Raw genomic sequence first — 14045 nt, forward strand, 5'->3', positions numbered from 1 at the left:
GTGAGTCCAGGACAGTCAAGGCTACACAGAGAAACCCTGTCTCGAAAAACAAAAACAAAAATATGCTGAAAAGGCGCCCAGCAGTTAAGAACAGGCAGAGATCCTGGTTCAATTCCTAGGACCCGCGTTGACTCACAACCAACCACCTGTAACTCCAGTTCCTGGCGCTCTGACGCCCTCTTCTAGATTCCTCAGGAACTGCAGAAACATGGTACATAAACATATATGCAGGCAAGCACCAATACACACAAAATTGTTTTTAAAAAGGACAAAACGGGGCTGGAGAGATGGCTCAGCGGGTAAAGAGCACTGTCTGCTCTTCCAGAGGTCCTGAGTTCAATTCTCAGCAGCCACATGGTGGCTCACAACTATCTATAATGAGATCTGGTGCCCTCTTCTGTCATGCAGGGGTACATGCAGGCAAAACACTGTAAACTTAATAAACAAATCTAAAAAAAAAAAAAAAAGGACAAAACAATGCCTAAAATTATAACTTTAAAAATACAAAAGCTGTGGCCAAGCATGGTAGTGCACATCCTTAATCCCAGCACTGGGGAGGCAGAGGTAGGCAGACTGTGAGTTCATGGCCAGGCTGGTCTACATTGTGAGTTCCACGACAGCCAGGACTATGTAAAAACCCATTCATGGACCCCGATAAAAGTTTCAATGCAGTTATATAATATGTACTCTTATTTGCTCATTTACTTTTAAAGGATGCTGGTCAGATATGGTGGAACACCTATCTCAAAAAGCAAAACAAGGGTGGAGAGATGGCTCAGGGTTAAGAGCACAGGATGCTCCTGCCGAGGACCCACATGGCAGCTCACAACTATCAGTGACTCTAGTTCCAGGGATTCTGGCCTCTGAGGTCAACAGGCATGCAAATGGTACACAGACATACACGCAGGCAAACACTTATATATATATACACTATTTTAAAAATTAAAAGACAAATTTGTGATGTGCTGAGGTATTTATTAATAGCATTAGAAAATTAAAGTTGAGCTGGGCGTGGTGGTGCACGCCTGTAATCCAACCCCTCAGGAGGCAGAGGCAGGCGGATCTCTGAGTTCCAAGCCAGCCTGCTCTACAAATCGAGTTCAAGTCCAGGACAGCCAAGGCTACACAGAGAAACCCTATCGCAAGAAATCAAAAATAAATAAATAAAGTTAAATCTTGCTTTTTAGTGGCATTAAGACACCTATCCCCAAGCCTAACAACCTGACTTCAATCTCTAGGGCCCAGATGGAGAACTGATTCCTACATATGGTCCTGTGACAGCTACACACATACACCACAGCATTCGTGCACCTCAATAATTTTAGTGTAATAACATATTTTTCCCCCAAAGAACACTAGCCAGCCAGTTGTGCACTTTTTTTTTTCTTTCTTAGACAGGGTTTCCCTATTTAGCCTTGGCTGTCCTAGACTCACTTTTGTAGACCAGGCTGGCCTGGAAATTACAAAGATCCGCCTGCCTCTGCCTCCCAAGTTGCCCAGCAGTTGTGCACCTTTAATCCCAGCACTCGGGAGGCAGAGGCAGGTGAATCTCTGTGAGTTTGAGGCCAGCCTGGTCTACAAAGTGAGTTCTAGGACAGCCGGGAGTACACAGAGACACTGTCTCAAAATACGAACATTCAGCGGGATGTGTGGTCCAGCTTAGGGCTTAATACTTCTTGTGGTGCTGGGAACTGAATTTTGGGCCTTACATGCTCCAGCACACAACTGGACCTCCAGCCCTCCTCTCACAGACTGACCAGCAGACAACCAAAGCCAAGGAACGCAGAACCGTGATGGGTCACCAGAGAAGAGAGAGGCTGGGTTTTTTGTTTTTTATTCTGAGACAGGGCTATTATGCATAGTGTTTTGCCTGCAAGCCAGAAGAGGCACCAGATTTTATTACAGATGGTTGTGAGCCACCATGTGGTTGCCGGGAATTGAACTCAGGACCTCTGAAGAGCAGACAGCGCTCTTAACCTCTGAGCCATCTCTCCAGCCCAAGTGCTGGGATTAAAAGGCCTTTTCAGTCTTATGGATCCAGATGGCCAGGACGTCCCCTTGACCATACCTTTCTAATCCTTCTACTAAGAGCTGGAGTTAGAGACATAAGACACTACCTATGGCCTATGGGATGCTGGCGACCGAAGGCTAGGGCTTCGAGCTGCTGTTTCATCCTGTACTCACGCACGTCTGCGTTCTTTTCGTTTGTTTGAGGCAGGATCTCATTTCATAGCCCTGATTGTTCTGGAACTTACTATGTAGATCAGGCTGGCCTTGAACTTGTGATTAAAGAAGTTGTCACAATGCCTAGCCACCTCTGTATTCAGACTTTTTGTTTTGTTTTTGGGATAAAAGTCCCTTTCGCCTCCAATTCAGAGGTCCTTCTGCCACTGCCTCCAGAGGGCTGGGATTACGGACATGTACCACCATGCCCAGCTAACACTTTTTTTTTTTTGGTTTTTCGAGACAAGGTTTCTCTGTGTAGCCTTGGCCATCCTGGACTCACTTTGTAGACCAGGCTGGCCTCGAACTCACAGCGATCCGCCTGCCTCTGCCTCCCGAGTGCTGGGATTAAAGGCATGCGCCACCACGACCAGCAACACTTTTTTTTTTTAAACCTAGTTTTCTTTTCTCCTTTTTTTGAGGTGTGGGGGATCTATTCCAGAGCCTGCGAATGCCAGGCAGACACTCAATCACAGCACTATAGCCCTCTCATTAAAAAAAAAAAAAAAATTACTTTTATTTTATGTGCATTGGTGCTTTGCCTACATGTATGTCTGTGTGAGGGTGTTGGATCCCCTGGAACTGGAGTCACAGACAACTGTGAACCGTCATGTGGGTGCTGGGAATTGAATTTGGATCCTCTGGAAAAGCAGCCAGTGCTCTCAATCGACAAACCATCTCTCCAGCCCCAGCCCTCTCATCCTTTATATAGACATTCTGTTTTGTTTTGTTCTGTTTTTTTGGAGACAGGGTTTCTCTGTGTAGCCTTGGCTGTCCCTCTCTTGCTTTGTAGACCAGGCTGTCCTTGAACTCCCAGTGACCCACCCGCTTCTGCCTCCCGAGTGCTGGGATTAAAGGCATGCATCACCACACCCAGCTATACAAATAATTCTGAAAATTGTCCTTTTTCTTTTCTCTTTTTAATTTTCACAAAGAACAAGAAGCTGGTTATGGTCATAGTAGCCCACACCTTTAATCTTAGCACCTGGAAGGTGAGGCAAGCAAAGTCTACACAGCTGTGTAGAAAGATCCTGTCTCAAAAAAAAAAAAAAAAAAAAAAAAAAAAGAAGTAACAAAATACATACATACAAATAAATGTAATTTAAAGAATTAACAACATACTATAAATAGCTTATTGGCATAAGCAAATCTTTGTTTTGTTTTATTTTTTTGTTTTTGGTTTTTTTTTTGTTTTGTTTTGGACAGTTTCTCTGTGTAATCTTGGCTGTCCTGGACTCGCTTTGTAGACCAGGCTGGTCTTGAACTCAAGAGATCTGCCTGCCTCCCAAGTGCTGGGGATACAGGTGTGTGCCACCACACCCAGCTGGCATAAACAAATCTTGATTACCTCAAGCCCACAAAAGAATAGGTCTTGTGGGAACTCCATCTTGAGGAGAAAGATGAAGTGTACCTCCCCCTCCAAGTTGGTGGATTTCTAGAACCCAAATGGAAAAGTGGCTGACAAGTCCCCTGGCCTCTTTTTGCTGAATGCTCACTCGCTGGCAGCACTCACTTATCCAAGGTAGGGATGGGCGCGGTCCAGACCTAGGCTGAGGAAGCTTTCGCAGTACCTGGTTGATGCCTGGGCTCCCTGGGCACTGCCAGCTAAGGCTTTGCCTACATGCCTGGCCTGGCCTCGCCTCTCTGGTGAGTGGGGGTGGGGCCGCTACACAGACCTGATGCTGATCTCTCCTGACAGCTGCTCCTAAGGCTGGCAAGGCAGCAGGCAGGGGGGGGAGGAGGAGGGGGACCAGATTTAAAGATCTAGCTGGCCCGCCCCCTGCCAGACTTGGGCAGGCCAGCAGAGGTGAGCATCTTATGAGCACACTGCTCAGGCAAACAGGTCAGGGACCCCCACTACCTGGTTTCTACTTCTTGAGACCCAGCAACGTATAGTCTTCTATTTCTGCTCCCACTCCACAGACCGACAGGGAGACCATTGCCCTCCACTATGAGATTTCGACGCCTGACCCCCGGCTATTTCCGGGTGCTACAGGTAAGTACACCTAAATACTGGCTTTCAATACCACTGACCTCTCCCTCCCTCTCCCCATGGCTGGGCTGATACCCCCCAACAGCTAGGCTGTCACGTTCCCTGCTGCCTGACTAGCCGGGACCCAGATGGGCAGTGAGGCGAGAGGGATTGAGGGTGGAATCTCTCCCTGGGGCAGAAATGGCGTCCTTATGTTCTTCACCCCGCTGCACCATTGTATCCTAGAAGTCTCAGCGGACCCTTGGTGTGCGCCCCTCTGTGCTCTCCCAGATGCAGGTAGCCGGGGAGCTGAAGGCGGAGCCCCGGAGTCCGCTGGTTGGGATTGTGGCTACCTTGTTGGCTGCCCTCGGGCTGGGTGGGTCCTGCTATGCTGTGTGGAAGATGGTGAAACAGCGGCAGCCATCACAGGCCCCACGATGAGCCAGGGAGCCTCTCGCCCAGGCTTGGAGGTAGGTGACACCGGGGGAGGGCCCTGCAATCTCAGAACCCCCCCCCTTGAGGACCAGTTTCTGCCACTGCCAGAAACACAGAATAAACCCAATCCTACTCTCCAATTTTACACTGCACCTGCCCTCCAACCCAGATCCAAAGAAGGCAGCAGGTGGGGGTACAGGTTCCAAAGATGGACCTAGGACGCCATAGGCATTCTCGGCCCAGAAACCCCTGCGGTGCTATAAGGCAAGTTAGCATCCGAGGAGGTGCGCCCTCTTCTCCAGGTCCTTTATTTTGGGTAAAACACCCAGAAGAGAGTATCTCCCCAAACCCAAAACCCAAAGCACACACTCAGCCTAGCCGCTGGACCACTGTCTGTGGGAAGCGTCTCTGCCCTGCATGCTCAGGTCACTCAGGTGGATGTATCCATCTCTGGGATCTCAGTGGACACTTCTGTGGGCACCCCCAGCCGCTGGGGGGGTACATACGAGCCCATGCCCGCCGCCCTCTCAGCCTCTTCCTGACTGTAGGGTTCGACGCTCAGCTGCTTTAGCCTGGGGGAAAGAATAAGAGATTGAAACCGACCTGGTGCAAGACCTACCAGCATGGCACCCACCCACCAGCCCTCTACCGACCCTTCGTCATACCTTTTCTTGTGGTCTTTGGATCGGAAGTGAGTCTTTAAGTTGGCGGAATCGATAAAGTACCTCCTGCAGGGATGTAGGGTGAGGGACAAGAGGGAAGAGGTGAGGCCTCTCAGGTACGCCTACCTCCCTGGCCCTAGTTTGTTCCCGTGCATCAGATTCTGAGCCCGAGGAGATGAGAGGCGGGCTGACCCGCGGGTCCCAACCTCAGCCCGCCCCTGGCTGGACTCACGCGCAGGCCAGACAGCGATGCAGGCCGCCCCCTGGCAGGTCCGGGTCGGGCTCTGCGTCCTCTTTGGGCCGCGCGAGCCCCTGCGGCCGCAGCTCGCGGTGAATCTCATCCAGGTCCGGCCGCCGCTTCTTGGCTTTCATCTGGCGGGCTAAGGAATGTGCTCGGTGCGAGCCGGTCCGGCGGGAGCGGCCCATGATCTGGGACCAACGAGAGACCAAGAAACAGAGTAGGGGGAAGACCCACACGTGTAGGCGCTTCCGGGCCGCTAAGTGACGTCACGAGAGGTCCGCCCGGGGGCGGGGCAGGATTGGCTAGACCGCCTCTGATGACGTCACGGACGGGTTGGATGCTTGAGCGTCCCCAAGCGGTCGTGGATGATAGTGACTGGGCTCCGGCCGAACAAGAGGGACCTTGGGGGAGCGGGTCCTATTACTCTGCCAGCCCCATCATCACTTCCCGGTTTCCACACCTCGGATATAAGTGGTAGGGGATGCTTGAACTGTCTCTGGAAAACGCTGATGTTTGTGCCATGAATAAATTATTTCATAAATCAAAATAAGTTTGGAATCATAGATGGGGCACCTAGAGATACCCCTAGGCTCTAACAAAGGACCCCCCCTTCACCCTCCCACCCCGGCATTTCAACCGGGAATTGTTTCACAGAGAATCTAGCACCTGGAGGTTCCATCCTAAAAGAGTGATCAGCTCTTCTTGCAAGGAGGAACTTTTTGTCTGTGTCTGGTTTTTTTTTTCCCCCCAGTACTGGAGATGGAACGCAAGCCCTCATATATTCCAGGCAGACAGTCTAAGAGTGTGTGGGGGTTGGGCGTCGGGGGTGAGGGGGGTGCTACATCCCCAGGAGGAAATGCCCTAGAGCAATCCCCATGTCTGCTTTCTTTCTCTTTGCCCAGGCTCCTAGGGGAGGCCTGGCAGTCTAGGGAGAAATAAGCAGGACTGGTGTGCTTAGAGGAGGGAGAGAGCCAGCGGGCCTTTCTTCGTTCATCTTGACCTGGTGCCGCTCAGGCTGGCCAGAGCCAGCTCCACCATATGAGGGCAGAGGATCTCAGCAATAATTCAGGGATCTGGCTCTTTGGGACCAGTTGCCAGGAAACAAGGGGCCAGGCACGTGCATCCCTGGGGAGAAGGGGTTTCTAGGTCAGACAAAGCAGCGAAATGGGAGCCCAGGGTGCTGACTGGAGACCTGGGGATCGGCCCACTCTAGCTCATGAAGGCAGAGTGGAGGCACAGGGCGGGGCCCTGGGGAGGACTTAGCTACAATCCTAAAATGCGTAAGTGTGCACCCTGGACTCAAGAGCCGGAGTGGAAAACGGTTTCTGCAGCTATTCTAAGAGAGGAGCCACCACCAGCGCAGGGAATTCCGAAGTTCAGGAAAACAGACTCTCCAAAAAACGCCGTCTTCATTAACTTTGACCGATATGAGTCAAGACTAGGGGCTGAGGTGGCACAAGCCTGCCGCCAACCTCAGAATCATTGGCATCAGGTTTATCTGCTTGGCACCCCGCCAGCTGGGGAGAATGGTGCATCTTTCATAAGTCACCAGATCCCCGGGACAGGCTCTTGGTTCTTCCAAGTTTCTGGAACCAGACCCACTGGTACCCATTGTGCAGTCACCGTCTGTGCCTGGGTGCCAGGCCCCTTTTCCCCACCGCAGCCATGAACCAAGCCTTCTGGAAAACGTACAAGTCCAAAGTGCTGCAGACTCTGAGTGGGGAATCTGAAGAGGACCTGGCAGAGGAGGTACTGTCCATGCTTTCTAGAACAGAGAGACCAGCAAAGGGGTAAGGGAGCAAGAGTGTGAAATAGTCCAGGGACAAAGGTGGATTCATTAATGCAAAAGCTGGAGACGCATTCCGAGGTCGCAAACAGGACAGTGCAGCGATGTTTAAATAGACAAGAAAGGGAAGAGCTAGGGTCAGGTGAGAAGCAGTCACCAACTCCAAGGATCTCACGAACTGCCGCATGATAAAGTGTCCTAATGCCACTTGGCAGTGGACACACACACACACACACACACACACACACACACACACACACACAAACACCCCAGCTTTCTAGTGGACAAAGCTAAGCCAAAGTGGGACGCCTTGCCTGCAGCGGCAAGGAGCTTCTGTGTGGGGAGTAGGGAGTATCCCACAGTCGCAGTGTCCCGTCAAAGCTGTACTTAGACCAGACTTGGTTGTGATGGGGAGGGGGAAAAGGGCTTTGAAACTAGGAGTTTATGTCTAGAAGTCGTGATAAGTGGCAGTCACACAAATAGATGTGGCAGCGGCAGGGGAGGAGTGGGTAAGCATAAGCCTAGACAGGCTGCTGTCCCAGGATGGGTTCTTTTTTTTTTTTTTTTTTTTGAGACAGGGTTTCTCTGTGTAGCCTTGGCTATCCTGGACTCACTTTGTAGACCAGGCTGGCCTCGAACTCACAGTGATCTGCCTGCCTCTGCCTCCCGAGTGCTGGGATTAAAGGTGTGCGCCACCACATGGGTTTCCATGAATGTGTCTGTAGGAAAAGGCTTCACCTGGTGCCTCTATGGATACTCCAGTGTAGGTGTGAACTGGACTTGGTGACTTTTTTTTTTTTCATGAATATGCATTTTGAGCAGGATTCTGTACCTGTGTGCTTTCATATAGGCATTTGTAGGTGTTACCTTTGGTTGGCAGAGAAATTTGGGGATGTGGTGCACAGGTCTCTCTGTTTAACTAGCTGCCTGCAGGAAGGAACTGTTGGATCACACGAGTGTTCCTCTGCGGGTGTCTGACCGCAACACACATCTGTACCCAGGGGGGAAAGGGGTAGCTACAAAGAGGGGAGCTCAGTGTACAGGTGTGTGGTCTGTAGTGGTGTGCCTAGTGTACCCTTGTCCAGGTTTTTACTTTGTTTGGGTGTGTTTGGGAGTGGGTGGGTGTATGTGCTCAAGGGTGTCTGCGGAAATTCACCATGCAGGCCTGTGTGTGTGACTAGGGCCACTATGTAGAGGCAAAACAGATCTGTAAGCATTTCCATGGGCCCTGGTGGAAATGCAAAGTGAGTGCACAGGGGTGTGTGTGTGTGTGTGTGTGTGTGTGTGTGTGTGTGTGTGTGTGTGTGTGCTGTTCAGCAATGGGGCTCCTCTCATGCTGGGGTGGTGGTGGTGCGGGTGTCTTGTATCCCAGAGGGAGAGCCCAGCATTAGTGGAGTCTGAGACGGCAGAACCCGCGGAGGAGGCCTTCAACCCCATGTCACAGCTGGCCCGCAGGGTGAGTTTTCCAGTCCCCCACCCCCACTCGCCCCCATCCAAGGCTGGGAAGCCTGACAGTGTCTTTGGTGAAGCCCTCAGAGCTGTCCCTCACTCCCAGCTCTTTCCTCTCAGGTTCAGGGGGTTGGCGTGAAAGGCTGGCTGACGATGTCGTCTCTGTTTAACAAAGAAGATGAGGACAAACTCCTGCCACCAGACCCCTGTGCTGATCAGTAAGTGTGTCGTTAGGGGGCGGGGCCCGGAAGAGTCCTATGATCGCTCTACCGCCACCATGGCTCCCTCTGTTCTGTCCATCGCCCCTATAGGGGTTCACAGGGACAACCCCTGGCTGTTCATCCTCTTAGTCAGCATACAGTGGCCTGGGTAGAAGCCAGAGTTAGATTTCTTGGCACTGAGGTAAAGAGAAGTCCTTATGGGGGTGAGTCATCCCTCTACCTGAGGACAGACAGACATCTCCCGAGCACCCCAGGACAGCAGAGAAGACCTATTTATTCAGGGACTTGCAGTAAAAGGTGGTCTAGGTGGTAAACCCTCACCCCCAAAGCAGCTTGTGACCAACATTAGGTTCCCCGTCTGAATTTCTCGGTGTCCATGGAGGCCTGAGGATCCCAGAGGACCCCAAGGCACAACAGTTTGGAAAATACTGCTTTACAAGGGTCTTTGATGTTGAAAGATAACCCAGGGGCTTCATTTCCCACTGGCTTCTCCTTCAGCCCTGCGCACCCACCTTCTGTATGCTCCCCCATCCACTACTCTTGCCTCAGTGGTAGTTCCCCCCCCCCGTCGCCCCCCCCCCCCCCCCGTGCCATTGCCTTCCAGTCCCAGTTCTCCTAGGACTTGGCTGAGGCAAGGCTTATCATCTCTCCTTGACAACCCTTTCCTACATCGCTTCCACCTTAACCCCTCTTGTCTAAGCATCAGTGCAAAGATTTCCTCCTGTTTCTCCGGTGCTGACGGCCCCTCCTCTCCGGCAGCCCGCTGGCGGCGCCTCCCTCCTCGCAGGTGGCTTCAGCCGAAACCGAGACGCGCGGACCGGGCTTCTGGGACGCGTTCGCCAGCAGGTGGCAGCAGCAGCAGCAAGCGGCAGCGTCCATGCTGCGCGGCGTGGAGACCACCGCGGGGCCGGACCTGGAGCCCCAGGACAAACCTGCGGAGGAGGCCACCGAGTGCCCCGAGATACGAGAGGCGGACCCCGCGGCAGGCTTCAAGTGGGGTTTCCTCACCCACAAACTAGCAGAGATGAGGGTGAAGGCCGCGCCCAAGGGCGACTAGCCGGACAGCCTGGCTGGCGCCCGCCCTTCCCTACACACCCCTCCCCCATAAAAACTCCTGGATGGACACCAGTGTGACTGCGTAATGTTTTTCCCGACAACAGGAAAAGCTACTTTTAGGTGGGCGACGGGGTGGGGTCTTGTTAAAGAGTTCCTCACCTTTCCCGACACAAGTGCAGAGGCACTCCAGGTGACAGGATGGGTGGACTTAGATTTAAGTTGCAACTTTGCAGAAAGCCCCAGAGGACAGACTCCACTGCCCTGCCCAGCTTCATTTGCTGGTGGCCCAACGGCCTTCGCTGATTCGAAACGTGTGAAAACACTGGACTAATGAGGCAGCTCTCTAGCAGAGGGTCCCAAACAAGGGTTTGTTGAGACATAACACCTTGCCCCGGGGAGATCAGAGGAGATGAGGCCCATGGGGAATTTTGGGAAAGTCCCCTGAAAGTGAAGAGGTCCGGGAAGGAAACCAGAGGCGGATGCTGAACAAAGGCTTCCACTGGAACCTGTGAGGAAAACCTGCGACTTTGGTGTTCTGGGGGGAGGGGGGGGGGAAGGAACCCTGCTGGGAATATAGCTTTGGTTGGTAGAGGGCTAGTCTAGTTGCATGAAGTTCAGTCCCCAGTGTCACATTACCACAGTGGCTGGCCTGGAAAACACACACACACACACACACACACACACACACACGTAGCAGGAGGTTACAAATCCTGACCTAAAGGTGCCCCAGTTTTAGTGAGCTCCACTGCAGATCCTCCAAGTCTCAGCCTTCTAACCTGGGGGCATGGGGGACGGGGGAGGGGGGAAGCGGGGGGGCGGGGGGGACGGGAGACATGAAGCTCCGGGAATCCAGGTAGCAAGATACAGTGAGTGTACTGAGCTCTTTCTTATTCCAGGCACATTTGCGCGTGCATTACAACTACTCCAGAAGCCTGTCCACTTCCTTTAATGTGCAAGAAAGGCCTCCACTTGGCCAGGGTCACACTCAACCACACTCAAAACCCACCCACTCACCCACGCAAACCAGTTCTTCCCTTTCCTCAACATCTGTCCGCTAAGCCAAACTCACGATCCTTTTTATTAAATAACATTTTTGCTTTATTCAGTAGTTCTCTCATCTCTCACTTTAGTCCCATCACTGCTCCCATTCACAGGCCACGTGGCCACTCTACCTCTTTCCGCAGTCTGCGCCTGGCCCAAAGGGTTCCCTCCTGCTCAGAGATGGGGGCGGGGGGGACAGATCCGGGGAAAGGTTTCTTCACGGGACGAGGCGAGCTCTCCAGATGCGGTCTCCCGTGTGGTGGCGGTCACACCTCCGACTCTCGGGGAGGGGCGCGCGCCCGCTGGCAGCCGTACAACCACTGGATGACGCGAGCGTTGCGTTCCACCACCGACACCTGGGGGCGTCCGTCTCGCGCCGACCCCGCCGCCTCCGAGCCGCCGCCGCCGCCCGCGCAGTCCGGACTGCCAGCGTCGCCGTCGCTGGATGTCCAATCGCTGGTGTCTCCGGAGCCGGGTGGCGGCGACGTGACCTGTGGACTGTGCTCCGCGCCCCAGCTCTGCGGAGAGAAGCGCTCGGCGCCCAGCACCTCCACCAGCGCGCGCTCCAAGCCGCAGTAGTTGAAGAAGCGCTCCTTCTCCGACAGCGGCAGCGAGCACGTGGGACATAGTGCACGCTTCCCTGTCGCCTCCGGAGTCTCTGGGGACGCAGCTAACCCCGCGGGTGCCCCGGGTCTCTCTGTAGGTCCTCGGCTGCTCGGGACAGCGTCCCGGGGCGCTCCTAAGAAGAGGCGTCGTACTAGCCCCTGGCCCTTGGCGTTCTCTTTGTTCAGTGAAGCCTTGCAGTCCCGCTTCTGGCGGTAGAAAATGAGGGAGTCAGGCCTTGGTTGTCGCCTGCCGCTACCCCGGCGGGCAGGCCCAGGAGTCCTGGGCGATGCAGAGGCCCCCAGATCATTGCAAGGGTGTGGTGTCAGCGGTCCTGGTCCTCCGCGCAGGGCTGGCTCCTGGCGACGAACTATCACTTGGTGCGTCTTGACGTACTTTGCTTTGTCCGCCTCCAGCCTCTCTACGGCGCTTGGGGTTCGTCCCCTCGATGGTGTGGAGGGAGAGGCCAGGAGCATCTTAGCGAGGTTGAGCGGGTTTAGTGCTCCATGCAGTTAGGGATGCACAGGTAGGGAGCTGTGGGGCAGCGCACAATTCTTTGGAGTCCTTGGCGCCTGAAGGGAGAGAGGAACTGTCTGGAACAGGGTAGGCTGCTCCTGAGGGCATCCCTGGGTAGATGATCAGCCAGTCACTCCTTCCCCATCAACATCTATGCCCCATTGAGAGGCACCCCAAGCTGGCCACTGGGCCATACACACAGGACAAGCAAACAGGACACTTGGAAGGGAAAATCAGGCGGGCCCTAGCCCAATTCCCGAAATCGGCCTTAACCGGAAAAAATACCTCTTCCCAACAGAGCAACTTCAAGCCCAAGACAAGGAGGTTCCCCAGCCACAGGCTGGCTGCAGCCGACCCACCCTTCCCGCCCCCAAGCACCGAGGTCAGGGACATAACTATAGGGTAGAAGCTTCTAGTAAGTGCTGCCAGCTTCCTCACCCGCCCAGGCCAGGCCCGGCAGGGCTATTCAGGAAGGAGAGGGAGGTGGTCAGTCCCCAGGCCCTATCAGTCAGCGACTGCCAGCCGCTAAGCCCCTGCCAAGGGTAGTCCAGAAAGCCTAACTGTAAACACCATCTCACCCAATAACCCCTATATTTCCATTTCGGGGGGAGGGGGGCCAGGACAGTGGCCTGGGAAGGAAGGGGTTTGTATGGATCCTTTTGAGAGTTAGGGTGCCACGCTGGAACCCAGATTTCTTGCCTCACAGAGCAAATGTTGATCAGCTTGGATCCCTTGCTTGCCTCTGGTGTTTGGTTTCTGCTGCTAATAACTTACACACCCAGAAATCTGCCCTGGAGGGGTCCCTGCCCTCTTCCAGAAACCTCTGACCCTTCTCCTTCACCTCCCTTGTGCTGCGGAAAAGGGCAGGAGGGACAGTAAATCAAGAGCTGACACTTTCCTTGTCATCTAACAGAATGGGCCACCCACATGGTTCAACACACCCACCCCTGTCCTCAGATGTCCCCCCCCCTGCACCCCCACCCATTGTTTTCATACATCTGAAAGGGACTTAATTGGTTCTGGGGACTGGAGGGACCTTGGGTCTGTGGGCAACAAAGGGATGCCCCCCACCCTTCACAGGGGCCTTAGAGCAGAAACCCTGGCAACTTCAGCCCCAGCCCAACCTGTTCTGCTTTCCACACCACTACTCTGCACTGCCATCCAGTATGTGCTAAATCTGCCCAGACTGAGAGTGGCTGAAACTTGGGCAGCAATGACAGCCTGCTAGTGCCCTGTTTTATTCTCCCAGGGACTATACTAGGCAGTGGGTCAGATTCCAAGGTCCCAGGAGAGCACTGAGCTTGTCTGACCTCATGGATGGCCTCTGTCCCCTCCTTTCTTTAGCCTTGAGCAGGGAAGCTATAAAAAGGCCCTAAACTCAAGGACCAAAATAGTCTACTGTCTCCTGCTTGTTTCCTGGGTACTGGGCTGGCTTTGATGTTTGACCACAGACAGCCGATCCTAACTGGTAGCCAGTCTTGTCCCTTCTGCCTCATTGCCTACCCTCTCCCAGGCAGAGCTGGTAAATTCCAACCCTGTCCACTCGGTTTTAAACGCTGGCGCTTCTAGGTCCTGTAGCTTGGCACTAGCTGTCTTGCTATGCAAAGGGTGCCCTCCCACCCATCATTGGGCTCCGGATGCACTCACCTCTTTGTGATGACGCTGAGTTGCAGGGGTCCCTGAGTGTGCCCAGACTGAAAGCCAGAGGGCCAGCAGGGACTGGGGAGTAACTTTGGTAGCAGCCCAGCCTTACTCTCCACAGGAAAAGCCTCCACCCCCTAGGTTAACCCTTCCTGATCCAGAGCTCAGACTTAATTAACTCCTTCCTGACCCATCTTGG

General features: G+C 53.7%; 4 protein-coding genes across 4 annotated transcripts; 2 read left to right on the plus strand and 2 right to left on the minus strand.

Annotated features, from left to right (window-relative positions):
* Positions 1 to 4174: 4174 nt before the first annotated feature.
* Positions 4175 to 4636, plus strand: Znf593os (ZNF593 opposite strand). Its single transcript, XM_051171072.1, has 2 exons — positions 4175 to 4219; positions 4487 to 4636. The coding sequence occupies exons 1-2, from the start codon at positions 4175 to 4177 to the stop codon at positions 4634 to 4636; spliced, it is 195 nt and encodes a 64-aa protein (XP_051027029.1).
* A 249-nt stretch (positions 4637 to 4885) lies between these two features.
* Positions 4886 to 5802, minus strand: Znf593 (zinc finger protein 593). Its single transcript, XM_051171277.1, has 3 exons — positions 5525 to 5802; positions 5296 to 5358; positions 4886 to 5202 (listed from the first exon to the last, which is right to left on the minus strand). Exons 1-3 carry the CDS (start codon positions 5716 to 5718, stop codon positions 5061 to 5063), a joined length of 399 nt encoding a protein of 132 aa, XP_051027234.1. The 5' UTR covers positions 5719 to 5802; the 3' UTR covers positions 4886 to 5060.
* Positions 5803 to 6966: 1164 nt separating this feature from the next.
* Positions 6967 to 10087, plus strand: C29H1orf232 (chromosome 29 C1orf232 homolog). Its single transcript, XM_051171979.1, has 4 exons — positions 6967 to 7282; positions 8692 to 8775; positions 8889 to 8986; positions 9749 to 10087. Exons 1-4 carry the CDS (start codon positions 7199 to 7201, stop codon positions 10044 to 10046), a joined length of 564 nt encoding a protein of 187 aa, XP_051027936.1. The 5' UTR covers positions 6967 to 7198; the 3' UTR covers positions 10047 to 10087.
* A 1187-nt stretch (positions 10088 to 11274) lies between these two features.
* Positions 11275 to 12814, minus strand: Fam110d (family with sequence similarity 110 member D). The gene has a single exon (XM_051171888.1). The coding sequence runs from the start codon at positions 12163 to 12165 to the stop codon at positions 11353 to 11355; it is 813 nt and encodes a 270-aa protein (XP_051027845.1). The 5' UTR covers positions 12166 to 12814; the 3' UTR covers positions 11275 to 11352.
* Positions 12815 to 14045: the final 1231 nt, after the last annotated feature.

Source organism: Acomys russatus, chromosome 29, assembly GCF_903995435.1.
Source record: "Acomys russatus chromosome 29, mAcoRus1.1, whole genome shotgun sequence".
In the NCBI taxonomy this organism is placed as follows: domain Eukaryota; kingdom Metazoa; phylum Chordata; class Mammalia; order Rodentia; family Muridae; genus Acomys; species Acomys russatus.

Excerpts from the sequence above, each read along its gene's own strand:
- Znf593os (XM_051171072.1), top strand. The coding sequence starts at position 4,175 with ATGAGATTTCGACGCCTGACCCCCGGCTATTTCCGGGTGCTACAG. Across the intron at positions 4,220-4,486 it reads GCTATTTCCGGGTGCTACAG|ATGCAGGTAGCCGGGGAGCT; the intron begins GTAAGTACACCT and ends GTGCTCTCCCAG.
- Fam110d (XM_051171888.1), bottom strand. The coding sequence starts at position 12,165 with ATGCTCCTGGCCTCTCCCTCCACACCATCGAGGGGACGAACCCCAAGC.
- Znf593 (XM_051171277.1), bottom strand. The coding sequence starts at position 5,718 with ATGGGCCGCTCCCGCCGGACCGGCTCGCACCGAGCACATTCCTTAGCC. Across the intron at positions 5,359-5,524 it reads CATCGCTGTCTGGCCTGCGC|GAGGTACTTTATCGATTCCG; the intron begins GTGAGTCCAGCC and ends ACATCCCTGCAG. Across the intron at positions 5,203-5,295 it reads TCCAAAGACCACAAGAAAAG|GCTAAAGCAGCTGAGCGTCG; the intron begins GTATGACGAAGG and ends TCTTTCCCCCAG.
- C29H1orf232 (XM_051171979.1), top strand. The coding sequence starts at position 7,199 with ATGAACCAAGCCTTCTGGAAAACGTACAAGTCCAAAGTGCTGCAGACT. Across the intron at positions 7,283-8,691 it reads AAGAGGACCTGGCAGAGGAG|AGGGAGAGCCCAGCATTAGT; the intron begins GTACTGTCCATG and ends CTTGTATCCCAG. Across the intron at positions 8,987-9,748 it reads CCAGACCCCTGTGCTGATCA|CCCGCTGGCGGCGCCTCCCT; the intron begins GTAAGTGTGTCG and ends CCTCTCCGGCAG.